The sequence below is a fragment of the Saccostrea cucullata genome, unplaced genomic scaffold (genome assembly GCF_032062105.1).
Source record: "Saccostrea cucullata isolate Sc308-1 unplaced genomic scaffold, CSIRO_AGI_Scuc_v1 ctg2679, whole genome shotgun sequence".
In the NCBI taxonomy this organism is placed as follows: domain Eukaryota; kingdom Metazoa; phylum Mollusca; class Bivalvia; order Ostreida; family Ostreidae; genus Saccostrea; species Saccostrea cuccullata.
This window is the reverse complement of record NW_026926210.1, coordinates 55,427-72,500: the sequence shown is the minus strand read 5'-3', so window position 1 is coordinate 72,500 and position 17,074 is coordinate 55,427. Positions and strand designations below refer to the sequence as shown.

Below are 17,074 nucleotides of genomic sequence, written 5' to 3'. Positions count from 1 at the left end.
AGGTAATGTCCAAGGTTAATGTTTTTAAAGGTAGGACAAACTCCGGGGTCAATGTCAAGGCTGTTGATTTTTAAAGAAAGGCCTTGTCTGGAAGATTACATATGGAAAGCATGAAAGTGCTGACCATTACCATTCAAACGTTATGGCCAAGGTTGAAATTTGTAAAAAGTAGGTCATAAGCTCTAGGTCAATGGGTCAAAGTTGTTGAAACCCAATGAAAGGTCTTGAGAGAAGGATTACATATGTGAAGTATGAAAGCTCTAGTCCTTCCTGTGTGGTAGTTATGGCCAAGGTTAAAGTATGTAAAAAGTGGGTCAAAATTCATGTTCTAGGTCAAAGGGTTAGAGTTATTGATCTTCTCACAAGGATTACATATGGGAAGTATGAAAGCCCTAGCCCTAACCATTCAAAAATTATGGCCAAAGTTAAAGTTTTTTCGTAAGTACGGAAATCTACTATTCAAAAGATGTGGACAAAGTAAAAGGTTGGAATTTTCGTTTAAAAGTGGGTCAAACTGCAAGGAGGTCAAATTTGGTGCAAAGAAAGGTCTTTTCACAAGGAATACAGATGTGAAATATTGAGCTCCATCAAATCAAAAGTTGTGGGCAAGTTCAAAGTTTTTGCGGACAGACAGAAAGACAGACAGACGGATGGACACGACAAAAACTATATACCCCCGTAACTTCGTTTACTGGGGCATAAAAATCAAGAAACACCACAGTTTCAATATGCAATAAATATAGACTTGTCTTCAGTGGTTGGCAGCGTAGCTCTCTCGTCATTCATTTAAATTTTTTTTTGGACAAGCCAGGTATAGATCTGCAGGTACCCACCCACTGAAAAATTATATTAGAAACTTTGGTAACCAATACTGACTTTTTATATTTCAGGAAAAGCGCAAGCCATTAAGATTACCAATAGGATGGGTGAATTACAGTTACGCCGAAAAACGGTACTAACAGGCTAAAAATACCGTTAAAAAGCGAAGTGCGACAACAATAATTTTACAGCTGTAGGAGGAGCTATTAATAGACCTTTAGCGTATTTTCAATTTTAGTGACCATGGCAACATCATTCCTCGAAATCAAAAATCGATACACAGAATTGTGTTTCTTGTGAAGTCTACTCGTGTGCCAAGTTATATTGAAATCGGACCAAAACTGTAGGAGGTGTAGCATTTTGAAAGCATTTTAAAGGAATTTCTATTTTTAGAAACAAAGGCAACACCGTTCACCGAAATAAAAATCGATATAGAAAATTATGTATCTTAGTGTAGTCTACTTGTATGCCAAGTTATAATGAAATTAGACCAAAACTGTAGGAGGAGTAGCATATCGGAAGTATTTCACAGAAATTTCTATTTTTAGTAACCACGGCAATACTGTTCATTGAAATCTAAAATAGGATATACAGATTTATGCATCTTAGTGTAGTCTACTTATGTGCCAAGTTATATTGAAGTCAGACCAAAACTGTAGGAGGAGTAGCATTTTAAAAAGATTTCACAGAAATTTCTATTTATAGTAACAAAGGCAACACCGTTCATCGAAATCAAAAATCGATATAAAGAATTATGTATCTTAGTGTAGTCTACTTGTGAGCCAAGTTATATTGAAATCTGAACAAAACTGTAGGAGGAGTAGCATTTCATAAGGATTTCACATAAATTTCTATTTATAGTTACAAAGGCAACACTGTTCATCGAAATCAAAAATCAATACACAGAATTATGTATCTTAGTGTAGTCTGCTAAGTTATATTAAAATCAGACCAAAACTGTAGGAGGAGTAGCATTTTAAAAGTATTTCAGAGAAATTTCTATTTTAAGTAACCATGGCAACACAGTTCATCGAAATCAAAAATCGATATATAGAATTATGTATCTTAGTGTAGTCTACTTGTGAGCCAAGTTATATTAAAATCAGACCAAAACTGTAGGAAGAGTAGCATTTTGAAAGTATTTCACAGAAATTTCTATTTTTAGTAACAAAGGCAACACCGAATATGTATCTTAGTGTAGTCCACTTATGTGCCAAGTTATACTCCATTCTCAAAGAATATTCATAAGCCCCGCGTTCGATCTCAAAACGAGGCTAAGGTCGGTTGCTCGAAGCTCTAAAAAAATGGCGACGCCCAGCATCGGGAAGAACGACAGGCATTGTTGCGTCCCTCTGTGTAACGGCAACGGTCGCTTGCACCCAGAATTGTCTTTTCACAAATTCCCAAGCAATGAAATTGTCAGGAAATTATGGATTCAAGCCATAAGGAGGGATCCTGGACCCCTTTTTAACGTAAGAATGAATGACATGAGAATGTTGTTTACATAAGCATACAAATACATCATCACTTGTGGCGTTATGTTGGAAGGTCTAATCCGCCTAGAATATTGATAATCGTAGTATAACACCTACCTATATCAACATGGGATTTATATATAGTGTGTCAATTACTGTTTATAAATATTAAATTGGGAAATATAGGAAATTTTTGTATACATGTAACGTGTAAGTCTGTAAATTTCGTATATGGGGACCCAACTTATTTTTACAGCTGTTTACTAAGTGTGGTAAAAATAAAGAAACTATATACATTAAACATGATATACAAGTACAAGAGACGCAACAGTGCTGAGTGACAATCACAAGACTTCAGTTAATATGCCACCTTAGGAATTCAAAAAAATTGCACGTTTTTCACATTAGGTCAAGGAAGCTGTTGTTTGTTCACGGCATTTTAAAGCAGAGGACTATAAATGGACACCAGTAAGGACAACTCTGAGACCTGGTAGTGTTCCCTCTATTTTCAACTGGACCAAGAATTCAATGCCAAGGAGACCAATAATTAAAAATCCACTCCCCGAAAAACTGCAGAAAACTGACAAGGATGGTATTGCAGAGGCACTGGCTCCATCTGATGATAATTTGCTTAATGAAAATTGGTAATGCATTCCTTATTGAATATAAATTTTATTTCAAATATGCTGGTCCCCAGATTTTTATGTTTCATTATTTTCACAAAATCTTAATTTAAAGCTGAAGTTTTTCTTTTAATTTTATGTAAATTTCCTCTGGAGCACTAATCATTTCATTATTATTTATGGGGACCCATATTTATAAATACACTGAATATATATTATAAGTACACTAAATTTAATGGATATCTTCGAGTTTTATTTTAAGGTGTTCTGCGGGTCGGACTGATGCTGGATCATCAATTTAAATCATTTTCAAAATACTACACATTTGTCAAATTGTTAACAGAAATATCTCTTTTTCATTTTATTCAGGTAAAAATATCACAGAATGTCATGATTAACAAATTAAAACATTAAAGACTAGCATACTACTAGAAAAAAGAAATACACACACATTATCTCAGCACTATGCTAATTAAGAAAGATCAATTTAACATATATATGTAATTATTATTAAATACATTGCATGACATACAGTTGATAAATATTACCTAAGGATAGCCCATAAAAGCCTTATTAAAAAGCTTATTTCCAATGGGGTCCTCAAATAACAGCCATGTTAGTAAACAAAAAATAACAAAATTACATAAACATTGGAATTTAGGCAGGGACTTTTATGAGTATAGCATAATGCTTTGAAAAATGACATGTGTACAGTAGCATGTTTTGTCTTGGTAGTTATCACAAAATGTTTATGATACTAAAATAATAAATAAACAATAAAATTAGACAAGCTTTTTATGTAGTAACACTAGTATTTGTAGATAAATAAGATTTTACAGCTTTCTTAAAACTTTGTTTTGTTTTCACCTCTTTAATCTCCAAGGGCAATGTATTCCAATCTTTGATTGCATTATAGAAAAAACATGAAGACTCTTTCCCTTTTATCTTTGGTATTATAAAATTCTTATTTGTTGCACTTCTTGTGATATTATTATTTAAAACAAAATGTTCATGGAGGTAAGCTGGTGCATTTCCATGATATATATTAAAAACATGATTTAATCTTAATTGTTTAGCCCTATCCTCCACTCTTAACATATTTAGAGAGTTTAAAATATTATTAGAAATACTCTCTCTAGGACCAAGGTTTAAAATGAACCGTACTACTTTGTTCTGGGTTACTTGTAATCTGTGTTTCAGTTGCTTGTTTATTCCACAATACCAAGAAGAACTGGCATAGTCAAAATAACATTGTATCAAGGCAGAACATAGGGTCTTTCTAGACTGTGTACTAAGTCAGGATGCATTTGTATATAAAAACTTATGTCTAGCATTAACCTTTTGTATGATACTTAAAACAATATTTTCACATGAAAGAAACTTGTCAATACAGAATCCTAAATATTTAACATTGTCAGAACCTTTAATAATATGACCATTACACACAATTTCAAAATCTATGATACTTTTAAGCTTTCTTGGAGGACCAAATAAAATAGATTCTATCTTACCTAGATGGATTGACAATCTATTGTCAACTAACCAAGAAGAACATTTGTCAAGAACAATGCCCAGTTTTTGAGCAATAATAACAGGATCTCTGTGTGCATAAAAAATGGCATTGTCATCCGCATATAAAATTAATTTACAGTCATCATCAATACTGACAGTCATATCGTTGACATATATTAAAAATAATAGAGGTCCTAAGATGCTGCCTTGAGGAACACCACAATTTACCGTATTAAAGTCTGAAGAAGTATTGTTGACATGAACTTGTTGTTGTCTACAAGACAGATAAGATTTGAACCACTCAGTGGATAAAACTCCTAAAATTTTTAACTTATCACATAAAATTGTATGATCAACAGTGTCAAAAGCTTTTTGCAAATCTAACATTACCATACCTGTAAAAAGCCCTTTTGATGTATTACTTTTAATAAAATCTAACATATGTATTAAATAAGTATCTGTTGAAAATTTGTTTCTAAAACCTGATTGATAAGAATACAACAAGTGATTATTGTTTAAAAAATCTAAAAGTTGAACATGGACACATTTTTCCAAAATCTTTGAAACTATACATAATATACTGACTGGCCTATAATTTCCCACTTCAAGGGAATTTCCTTTCTTGAACAAAGGCTTAACTCTTGCCATTTTAAAATCATCTGGTACAATACCGGTGGTTATAGATTTGTTTACAATGGACATAATAGGTTCTTTAATATAAAAAGCAATATCGACTTGCAATTGTAGTTTTGCTATTTTGAATGATTTAATTAACATCAGACATTTTGGTTGCTGGCTGACACCATCCTACAAATACTGATGCTGGAACATCAGGCACTGCAGTAAGATAATCATGTAAGTTAAGTTTATTCAATTATCATTATTTTTTGACTGTCAATTTAGTATTTGATGCATTTGATTTTTAGTTGCTCTCCAGTAGAAGATTCATCTTTTGTGTCCTCAGACAGCGACAGAATCAAAATGCTGGAAAGCATGATAAGAGAAAGGGACGAGAGCATTGCCAGACTCCAGCAAAAACTTGACATCGAGAGATTTGGGGTGGAGCGTTTTTCAAAAGACAATTCAATGATCATGTTCTATACTGGTTTCATGACTTTTTCTATTTTTACTGCAGTATTTGAATTTATCAAACCAGCAGCAAGCTCCATGACAAGCTATTACTATAGAGTTTCAGCCAATGCAAATCCTAACTTGACTGGCAGACAAAGAAATATGCTGCTGATTGATGAATTTTTCATGTTTTTGTGTCGCCTCAAATGTGGTCTTATGGAACAAGATCTAGCAGTTAGATTTAACTGCCATATCTCCACGGTAAGCAGAAAAATCATTACATGGGCAAATTTTTTGTATTTTGTACTTGGAAGCATAAATATTTGGCCATCTAGAGAACAGATTGACAGAAAAATGCCCGATTGCTTTAAAATTATGTATCCTACAACACGGGTGATAATTGATTGCACAGAAATCAAAACTGAGCGACCCTCCTCACTTGTCCTTGGCTCCAAATTTTACTCTTCATATAAGAGTACACATACATGGAAGGGACTGGTTGGTATAGCACCTCATGGTGCCCTTACCTTTGTTTCAAGTCTTTACACTGGCTGTATGTCTGATGTAGAGATAACAAAGCTTAGTGGTCTGATAGATTTACTTGAAGGGGGGGACTCAATCATGGCAGACAAGGGATTTGTTTTAAACAAAATTCTGGAAGGGACTGGCATTGGTGTTAACATACCCCCTTTTCTTATGAGCCAGGGTCAGTTCACAATGCAAGAGATTGAGGAGACCCAAACGATTGCAAAATTGCGTATACATATTGAGCGCCACATTCGCCGCGTGAAGGAATTTCATATTTTTGATGGTGTTATTCCTCTAAGTATGGTTGGGTCCATAAATCAGATATGGACAGTGGCAAACATGTTAACTCTCTTTAGGGGTCCTCTGATTAAAGAGTGGGCATGACTTTGACGTTCATTCAAACTTGTATGTAAGACTCGGAGAAATTATTAATCAGGCACATGTACTCTGTGGGAGTATTAGGATTATGGGTAGCACATGTAGATCTATATTGAAATACTTGTACTTGTAGGTTTATGTACTCTATGTTATGGAATAAAAGTAAATGTTCAAGAGAAGAAAATTAATCATGCCTTGTATTTCATAAAAAAAATCTTCAATAATATATTTTGAATTTCGAGATTTGTAAAAATACATGTATGCTACTAATTATCGGTACATATGAAACAAGATGCATTTTTTTTTTCAAAGTAGATATATAGTTATTGATATTGTAAAGTTCTAAATATTTAATTTTTTCTTAATTTTTACATTTCCAATAATTTTCTATAAGAATTCTTTACAAATCAGAGGAAAAAAATATCTGATAACTAAGAGGGACATAAGCATGAATATCTATATATATTCATTTACAAAATTATACTTGCTGTCCAAACTGTAGAGCAAACTTGACTGTTTAATTTCATTATTTGTAGCAAATCATCAAATAAATAATGTAAATACATGTATAAGATATGATTTGATTTCTAAAAATTCATGAGGTGCATAAACTATAACCCTTCAAGCCAGCCAGAATATTATTCATAAAGTGAGGTGGCACCTTATGAATATGCCACCATGAAGTTTTTTAGTTCATGTCCTAATAAATTTTTTAAAATTATATTTATTTCTCAATTGCATTCACATTAAATAATGATAAAAAAAGAAAATATCTATCTTTTCTTTCATGTCTTGCCAAAAATCTGCATCAAAATGCACAAGCTCTAAATGAAATTCCTCAGGTGTCCACACAAAAAAATGACACCATTCAAGTCCAGTAACTGCCATCTGGGTCATCATCTGATGGTAGTACTTATGATTGTTCTTCAGGTGGTATCCATTTTCATCTTTGGTGAGGTAGTCGCACTCCGATAGGCATCTCACAGGACACTTGATTTCAAGTAAACCGTATGGTGGTGTTAATGATGGGCAGAACACTTTCCTGTCTGGTGTGGCTGCTATCCAGGGTGACCATGGGCTTATAACAAGACCACATGGGTAGATGTTAACATCTTCATCCATAGCCTAAAATTAATAAAGAAAATTAATTTTGATTCAATATAAAATTTAACTGAAGTAGTTTGATATGATGTACATGTATTTAGACATATCAAATATTACATACCTGCACATAGGCTAATGCAGCTGTAGGTTCACATGCTAAGCCGTGTCTCATTGCTGTTGAAACAACCTTCCGTGTGGTCCTCAGTCGTGCCACAAGTGGATCACAATCTATAAAAAAATGTTGTTTTGTAAGGTATCAATAACACTCGGCATACAAAGATGATTATTTTTACATTAAGAAATGCTTAATATCATATTTACAAATATTATTAGACACTTATTTTTTTAGGCATTCATAGATTATATTCTAACCTTTTTTCCGTCGTACAATGTCTCCTGCAACAGATGCAGTAATTCTGTCTTGACGTATTTTGTGCCATTTTGGATCCTGGGACTGAAGGCGGGTAGAAAATTCAATTTCACGGGCCTGCATCTCCGTCACTGACAGTGACTCCAGTTTCACAGATTTATTATAATCTAGAACTACTGCCACATTGTTGACCATGGTGTTTTGTTTCGGTAAAGATGGGAAATCTTCAGCATCCAAGATATTTAGAACGTATTCACTGTGCAGTTTCTGCTGTACTCCTATGGGTGATCCTATAGGAAAATTCCCGAACTTGGTACACACATCTTTCTGCTGCTCACTGGGGCTCACAACTGATAACAAAAGACATGATTTGTCAATGGAAGCCAAAGCTTCACACAGTTCTCCTATCGGTGAACTCTCTGAATTTAAGGGATTGTATAAGGTTGTCTTTAATCCACGGGTCTTCATCCTGGGGTCACTCGTGTTGAATCCTGTGATAGTTATATTGTCGGATGAACTGCCACAAATTTTCTCACCTAAAATAAAAATTTTAAACTTAAATTTTTAAAGAAACAAATGCAATTCAAATGTGTATCTTTGTGCATCTGATAATTTGCATGTATATATATATGATTTATATGTTTTTTTTAAATACATATTACATGTAATTTTTAAATTTGTTTAAAATAATTGTAGCCAGTGGTAGAACATTAGAAAAATGACAATCTGATTCAGGTTCAATAATTTACTAGGGTCAAAATAAAACCTCAGAAAAACCTGAAATATTACAATTACACACAACATATATACAACACACAGACAGACATTTAGACAGATAATTAAAACATAATAGCTAGACTTTACTTTAGAATAAATTCATCTTACCCTACCTCATTAACACAAAGTCTTTCATACCGCATTCTCACATACATGCAGCGCAAGTGTAAAGTAGAATTGATAACAATAAATAACCCTGGTTACATAATTATATTTATGATTCAGAGTTTGATTTAAAGCATTGGTCAATCTAATTAAAATGAGATGTTAGATCCGCTCTCATACTCGCTATACAATCTAATTAAAATTAGATGTTAGATCCGCTCGCATACTCGCTTTACTAACATCTGTTAGTATAGCAAGTATGCAAGGGGATCTAACATCTAATTTTAGTTTGTGTAGCGAGTATGCAAGCGGATCTAACATCTATTTTTAATTAGATTGAGCATCGGTAATCTTGTAAGTGTAAAACTGCTTAAACAGACAGACCAAAAAATGTTTACCTCTTGGAACATGCCAAGTTTGTGGTAAGGAAGTCTTGGCAACATCAGTCTGAACTGCCTTAAGATTGGATGCTTTCATATGCGCAATGGAGTACAATACTCCTACAATGTGTCCACAAGATCCAGATCTACCAACTGCACAGGAACACTTGCTGTCTTCTCTTCCAAACACCGGTCCTTTCTTTATTACTACCTAAAAATGATTATATATGTATTAGAATATCATTAAAGTACAATTATCATATGACCTGACATATAATAATAATAATAATAATAATAATAATAATACTTTATTTAAAGAGGGTAACCCGATTAGTGCAATGCACTAGTCTTCCTCGGGGCCCTCTAAACACATTCACAATAATACAATATTAAAAATAATCGTACAATATTATAATAAATAATACAACATGACGTGAAAAAACATGTACATATACAGATTGATTCAAGAACATGAAATTTTACAACTTTTAGTTTCTACATGTTATGATGAATTTTTCTACATTTTTACGAAAAGTTTGTACAGTTGGTGAGAAACGGATATGCAAAGGTAATTTGTTCCATAAATGAACTCCAGAATAATGAAAAGAATTTTTAAATTGATTTGTTCGATATTTTGGTAGATGAAGGTCATAGTTCGTTTCAGATCGTAGAACATAACTATTAGAGGAAATAAATTCAAAGGAGTCTCTTAAATATGTTGGCGCCATACCATGAAGTGTTTTGTACAGTAATACATATTTATGAAAATCAATTAACTCATAAATGGTCAGCCATCCAAGTTTTTCAAATAATGGTAGTGAAGGGGCATCATAAGCTACATCTAGAATAATCCGGGCTGCCCTTTTTTGCAATTTAAAAACTCTATCTATGCCAGCACCTGGCGCATTACCCCAAATAGTAAGACAATAATTCAAAGAAGGCAGAATGTATGCATTATAAAATATTTTTCTCGTGTGTAAGGGAAGAAACTTCTTAATTCTGCGTAAAGTATACAATTTATAAGTCAGAGATTTACAAACTGAGTCAATATGATAAGTAAAGCGTAATGAATGATCAATATGTACTCCCAAAAGCTTTTCAGATTCAACATTTTCAATTAATTTGTTTGACGCATATAAATTTAGTTCAGGGGAATTTATTCTTGATTTCCTCTGTTGAGTTCCCATGAGCATACATTTTGTCTTGTTGGTATTTAACACCATTTGATTTTTGGAACACCAATTTTCTATCTGACACAAATCAGAGTTTAGGGCATTTTCAATATCTTCTACATTTTTATGGCATGTATGTAAGGTTGCATCATCAGCAAACATATCAATATCTGTTCTATTTACATGTAAAGGGAGATCATTTATATACAATAAAAATAATAGGGGACCTAAGATAGATCCCTGGGGCACTCCTGCTGTGACGGGCAAAAAATCAGAGGAATATGTACCTAATTTTACACACTGAGACCTTGAGGTTAAATAAGATTGAAACCATTTAATAGCCATTTGGTCAAAGTGATATGATTGAAGTTTACTTATAAGAATATCATGATTAACCAAATCAAATGCCTTGCTAAAATCGATGAAAGTTATGCCTACTAAATTTCCTTGGTCCATAGCTTGTAGCCAATTATCTGTAAGTTTTGTTAGAGCGGTTTGACATGAGTGAAATTCTCGAAATCCAGATTGTGATTTAAATAAGAGATCAAAGCTAGAGGTAAAGTCACGTATCTGATTGGCTATGTGTTTTTCAACTAATTTTGATAATGTTGGAAGAATGGATATTGGTCTGTAGTTCCCTGGATCTGCGTGGTCACCATTTTTGAAAATAGGAGTAACTTTTGCTTGTTTTAAACGGGATGGAAACACTCCATTATTGATGCTAGTATTTATAAGATGTGTAATAGATTTGCATATAACTTTTGCCGAAAGCTTTAGAAGACGAGGTCCAATCAAATCTATACCGGCTGACTTGTTTACATCAAGTGTATTCAACATATTTAATACTTCAAACTCACTTATATGATTTATTTTGAAAACATTTTCTTTCCCTAGTTTAGTTTCTGTAAAACTATTTAATAATTCTGAATCAAAACTTTCTACTGACATATCTGCTAATAATTTACAGGATATTTCAGTAAAGTGTTTGTTAAAAATATCAACAATATCCTGTAAATCTTCGAAATCCGAACCATTTTGTGTTATACGGGTAGGTGTGAAATTTTTTGAATCCGATGCCAATTGGTTTAAATAACTCCACATTTCTTTAGGACTTGAACTATCTTCAATTGCTGATTTGTAATACTTTGATTTGGCTTGATCTATTAATTGTGTGACTTTATTTCTCCAAAATTTGTAATTTTCTGAATTTCTTTGTAGATGGTATGTATCACGTAAATGTCTAGCATCATTTATTTCCTGAGTAAGCCATTTAGGTCGAATTTCAGTCTTGACTCTTTTAGTTTTTACTTTGGCATGCTTGTTAAGAATATCATTAAAAAATTCATAAAATTTATTCATGATCTCGTTTGTGTCTTTTAGCTCAAGAAGTGAGTTAAAATTTGCATTTTCCAAATCTCTTAAAAACTCATTTTCATTAAATTGTTTAAAATCTCGATATTGGATTTCAGTATGTTTTCCTCTACGCTGTATACAATTAGTTTTCCGTGTCAAACATACAGGGTAGTGGTCAGATATAGCAATAGGGGGTACATTTGTTTCACACATGTTTTCTGGTTTCGTTGTATAAAAATGATCAATTAAGGTACTTGAGGTACTTGTTATTCTAGTAGGAACAGTAACTATCTGTGAAAGTCCAAACTCCTCTAAAGCAGATGCCCAGTATTGTGGGGGGTCTTTCATTAGATCAATATTGAAATCACCTGATAAAATTATTTCAGTATCGTCACAGCAGGAGGCACGGTTCACCTCCCTTGCTAGGTCCTCCACCCAGCAGGAGGGGGCAGATGGTGGACGATAAGCAGAGCAATAAAATATAGGTTTTGAATTTTTCAGATTTATCTCTAGCCAGATTGTCTCAATGTTACTGATTTCTAAATCAGCTCTACGTTTATATGAAATTTCATTTGAAATGTATATTAAGATTCCACCACCTGCTCTTAGTAAACGATCTTTTCTTTCAAAGACAAAACCCTCAATATTCAATTCAGAGTTGCCTATCTGCTCAGTCAAAAATGTTTCACATAAACCTAAAATATCTAAAGTTTGTCTGTTTTGAAGTAATAGTTTAATTTCATCTTTTTTGGGGATAATATGACGAATATTTAAATTTCCGAATCGCAAACCTTTTTTTACCAGTCCAAATCCTTGATTTTTTTGTGATGTTTGAATATCATTGTTATTGGTCAGAGGAACCGTTTTCTTTACTTGTGAAACAGAATTGAATAAGCCTGGCATAGGGGAAATGACAGTAGTTTGTTTAGCTGAACTAGGGCTACTTTTAGAATTTGTGATCGATTGATTCTTACATTTAACTTGTGGTTCTCTTGTCAATTTAGAATTTGTAGAGTTATAACAGTTATCAATATCGTCACATAAACATTGAAAGTTATTGCATTCATTACAAATAATGCTAAGGATAGAAAAACTACTAGAGTTTGATATAGATGTAGTACGGTTGTTAACGGCTACGCATTCTTTGCCTGATACCTAGAACATGTAAGGACAGGATTTCGTCTTGTGTCCTAATTCCCCGCAATTCCAGCAATCAAGCTTTCGTCCGTGTCTACAGTGGCGCGATGTGTGTCCATGTTCACTACAGAAGTAGCAAGTCACAGACTGGTAAAAACTTGCATTGGAGTCCGCTATGTTTCGACCGGAATTTCCCCGTAGAATTGAAACTTCCCTATTAATCCGTCTGAGTAGCATCGACGTCCCCTTGTCTGAGAGATGAATCCCATCTTTCCAATACTGAATGCCCTTTGCCTCCTTGAATTCACCTTTGTCGGAAATAAAGAGAGCTCCATACTCATAACAAACATATTTAAGTGTGGTATTCACATGGGATACATCCACATCCCGTCTTGGTAACACTTCGGAGAAATACACTTTGGTACCCGGAGAACGATGTTTGATGCTGGAGATGATTTCGGCAGCGTCATGTTCAATGGCGTCCATGTCCCGATGAGATGAGGCATCATTTCCCCCGGCTTGGATAATAATGTGCGAGTATTCTGCTACATTTATTTTGAGAAGCTTAGCTTTGATGTTGGAAAGCTTAGCCCCTCTGTTTGTCCGTACATGAACACCCTTTTGCAGTCCTCTGGTTCTTATCCGTTGTAGGATTGAACTGCCAATTATAAGTTTGGCAGTTCCAGAGTTTTCCTGTTGTTCATTCGTACCCGTAGATCTTGGAGGTGTTTGTATCGGATGGTTCTGTGGTTCCGTGTTCGTTCCAGAATCAGCTGTAGACTTTGCGTTCTTTTCCGGTAAAGGATGTTCGCATTGAGTATGTCTAGAAACAGAATTATTTGGCACCAAATTCAAACCGTGTACGTCTGTTTCTTTGTTTTTCACAACTTTGATTGACGTCTGGGTATTTTTGTCAAGCATTATTGGTTTGTCATGATCCGTTTCTTTTCGACACTTTAGTTGTTCTTTCAGCTCTTGTAATTCTTTTGCTAAATTACTAATTGCCAGTTGTAAAGATTGAATTGTACTTGCGCACTGTGTACAATTTTGTACATCACTAGACAGACTGGTCGACATAAGAGAAGCACTTTTGACTGGTGTTGATGCCATTTGTGGTGTTGATTGTTCAAGAACATTATTAGTATCGTAAGTTTCCTTACTCTTGATGTCTTGAATGAATTTGTCAAGCCAGGTATTTGCTGACGAACCTTGAATATGTAAGACGCTTGTCCCAGCATAGAGAGTGGCCGTCACAGAATCACAATCAGACTTGAAAATCTGTCCATTTTTTCCTACTTCTTTAATTGTTTTTAATTCTTCTTTCAAATAGTTCAAAATTGTTACATATTTCTCCTGTTGGAATGACACAGTTATACTGTACTTGTTAAAAGTCACGTTTAGATAATGTGGTATACTCACATCAGTAGAAGTGGTATTTTCATCTCCGTCAAATGATTGTGTAAGTCCAGAAAAAGATTTAAATAAGCTTGAATTAATACTTTGATCCATATATTCATTAGACACAGCCATATATTTTGGCTAGGGAAACATAGCACAATCACACATGGTAATTTAACAAAGACAACAGGTGAGATCAGAGCTACCCAAAAACACGTCTTATCAGTTCGACTGCTTATGATCTTAATACAAAAAACATGCATGTACATATTCTTTAAAAATTGAATACAACATATAGTTATTAATCTCAGTTACACAAATTTATAAATTCAATCATAAACTTAAACATGGACAATTAATTGTACTTGGTATAATTATTAAATATCATGTTAGAAACACAATTCTAGTTTGCATACCTCTACATCATGTGGGGACTCATTCTTTTTCTGGGATCTATAACATCTTGTTCTTATAAGACATCCTTCATCACCATCCAAAGCATACACTGTAAGTTTTAATTTAAAAGCATAATTATATAATACTGATATACTTTTTGCATCACCAGTGTGAGATATATATTACTGTATAATGCAAATAATACTGTTAAAAATAATGAGATATTGTTAATATAGGGATAATGATTAATGACTTAACGTAAGGGACATGCCCTACCTAGCATATGCATGGTTCATAAACCAAATTCATTGTCAATGTTGTCAATGATATTGTGCAATAATTTGAAAAGTTAACAGGCTCGTGTTTTATATTATATATCACGAAAAATAATCATGTATTAATTTGATAACGATTAGAATGGGGAAATAACCTTGGTTTGTTTATATTGTCGTGTGAAACTGAAAGTACAAGTACAGTATGTATAAGCATGCAGATAGTGTCTTTACCTCTTATGTCTGTGACGTATTTCTCACTAAAATACTTATATCCTTTGGTGAGCTCTTTTGTACCATCACTTTTAGCACACTTTCCTACAATTTCCTCCACAAAACTGAAGGAAATGACAGGTACGGTAGATAAATCACGAGTCGATGTTTTGACTTTCAATTCAGCCGCCATAGTTTCTACCGACGCTAGCCTCGTTTTGGATTCGATATGAATATTCATCAAGATCTCATTAAGAAAGGAGTATATTGAAATCAGACCAAAACTGTAGGAGGAGTAGCATTTCATAAGGATTTCACATAAATTTCTATTTATAGTAACAAAGGCAACACTGTTCATCGAAATCAAAAATCAATACACAGAATTATGTATCTTAGTGTAGTCTGCTAAGTTATATTAAAATCAGACCAAAACTGTAGGAGGAGTAGCATTTTAAGAGTATTTCAGAGAAATTTCTATTTTAAGTAACCATGGCAACACAGTTCATCGAAATCAAAAATCGATATGTAGCGGACAGTATATAGGGAACTTATACTGCCTCGCCAGTGAGCTAGCTTTTCTGGTGATGCGGTAGAGTCTCCCTCTATTTCAGGCAAGTTAAGCCACGGCGAGCCTGTTTAACCCTTGGATGGGTGACCGCTTCACGTTACAGATATATAAAATTATGTATCTTAGTGTAGTCTACTTGTGAGCCAAGTTATATTAAAATCAGACCAAAACTGTAGGAAGAGTAGCATTTTGAAAAATTGTTTACAGACAGACGGACGGACGCCGGACGCATTACTATTGCATAAGCTCTTCTGGTCTCTGACCAGTAGAGCTAATCAAAGGCCTGAAGGGCCATAATGGCTTACGTGCTTGACATGGATGTAAAATGTAAGGAAATGTAGTATACTAGAATGTTACTTAGTGTTTTCCCCAGAAAGTTCTTAATGCAAGGGTGGAGGTTGCTAAATTAATTGGCGGCCTGAGGTGTTTCTTGGCAGTTGAGTTTATTTTATCTAAATTCATATTTAAATGAAAAATACAAATTCACTAATAAATTCTTTTTCTTTTTTTTTTAAAGGTAAATAAATTAAAGCTAAATATATATTTTGAACAAATTGTCAATTTTTACTTAAAATTTTTTCAACATGTAAAGAGATCTAATCACGAAAAATTGTTCTATTAAAATTTTCTATAAAGCCACTGTCTTTTTACTGTTTTATGTATTTGTGCTATTTTTGCTATCTACAAATAGGCCCCTAATGACCCTCCCTTATTTTTTATGTACGTACTCTTGCAGTCATCTTGAAACTTTTTGTTCTCATTATGTAGCACCAAATTCAATGTAATGCTTACTGCATGTAGATATTGTCACTTGGTGCGCTTCTGAATTTTTAGGTCACAGTGTATTAGAAGCACATGCGTTTGAACGAAGTGCTTTCCCAGAGTTCATAAAGTAAATTCTTAAACATTGATAATGTTAATCACACGTTTCATTTTCAGTAAATTAATGCAAAAAATGTCTTAAATATTATGTGTTTAAATAATGAATCTGTTTTTTAATGTCGGAGCATCAATGTTATTTATAGAACGACCTGTGAATGTTGGAAAACCCCACATGTGCATTAACAAGTTTTACGTATTGCTTTTCGTACCATCTGACAGCCATCAATTACATTTTTATGGTTATTAATTAATACATTCATCAACTACAAGCTTGATACTTAGTAATATACCAGTAATTAAATTGCAATGAACAAAAATTGACAGCTAGGCTATTGCATCATACCCCGTGCCGCGATTCGCATTGAGTTCACAACATTGAGTTGGCGGGAGATCGTGATCGCGTTACCGCCATGCAAAAACGGCCTTGGGAAATCACTGCTTTTAGCAGCTGTTTAAACAGTTTGTAAGGTAAAATACATTTAATCTGTACTCCTACGAACTATCTGGCGCGAAAACGTACTCCCAACAGAGTTCTATTTCC

The 17,074-nt window shown here is 33.7% G+C and overlaps 2 protein-coding genes across 2 annotated transcripts; one reads left to right on the top strand and one right to left on the bottom strand.

The window, feature by feature from the left end:
- Positions 1-2,123: 2,123 nt before the first annotated feature.
- On the top strand, positions 2,124-6,412 carry LOC134271103 (uncharacterized). The gene is made up of 3 exons (XM_062753357.1): positions 2,124-2,291; positions 2,703-2,938; positions 5,356-6,412. The coding sequence occupies exons 1-3, from the start codon at positions 2,124-2,126 to the stop codon at positions 6,410-6,412; spliced, it is 1,461 nt and encodes a 486-aa protein (XP_062609341.1).
- A 563-nt stretch (positions 6,413-6,975) lies between these two features.
- Positions 6,976-15,342, bottom strand: LOC134271094 (uncharacterized). The gene is made up of 6 exons (XM_062753348.1): positions 15,105-15,342; positions 14,619-14,707; positions 9,161-9,353; positions 7,883-8,416; positions 7,632-7,738; positions 6,976-7,531 (listed from the first exon to the last, which is right to left on the bottom strand). The coding sequence occupies exons 1-6, from the start codon at positions 15,322-15,324 to the stop codon at positions 7,148-7,150; spliced, it is 1,527 nt and encodes a 508-aa protein (XP_062609332.1). The 5' UTR covers positions 15,325-15,342; the 3' UTR covers positions 6,976-7,147.
- Between the last annotated feature and the right edge of the window lie 1,732 nt (positions 15,343-17,074).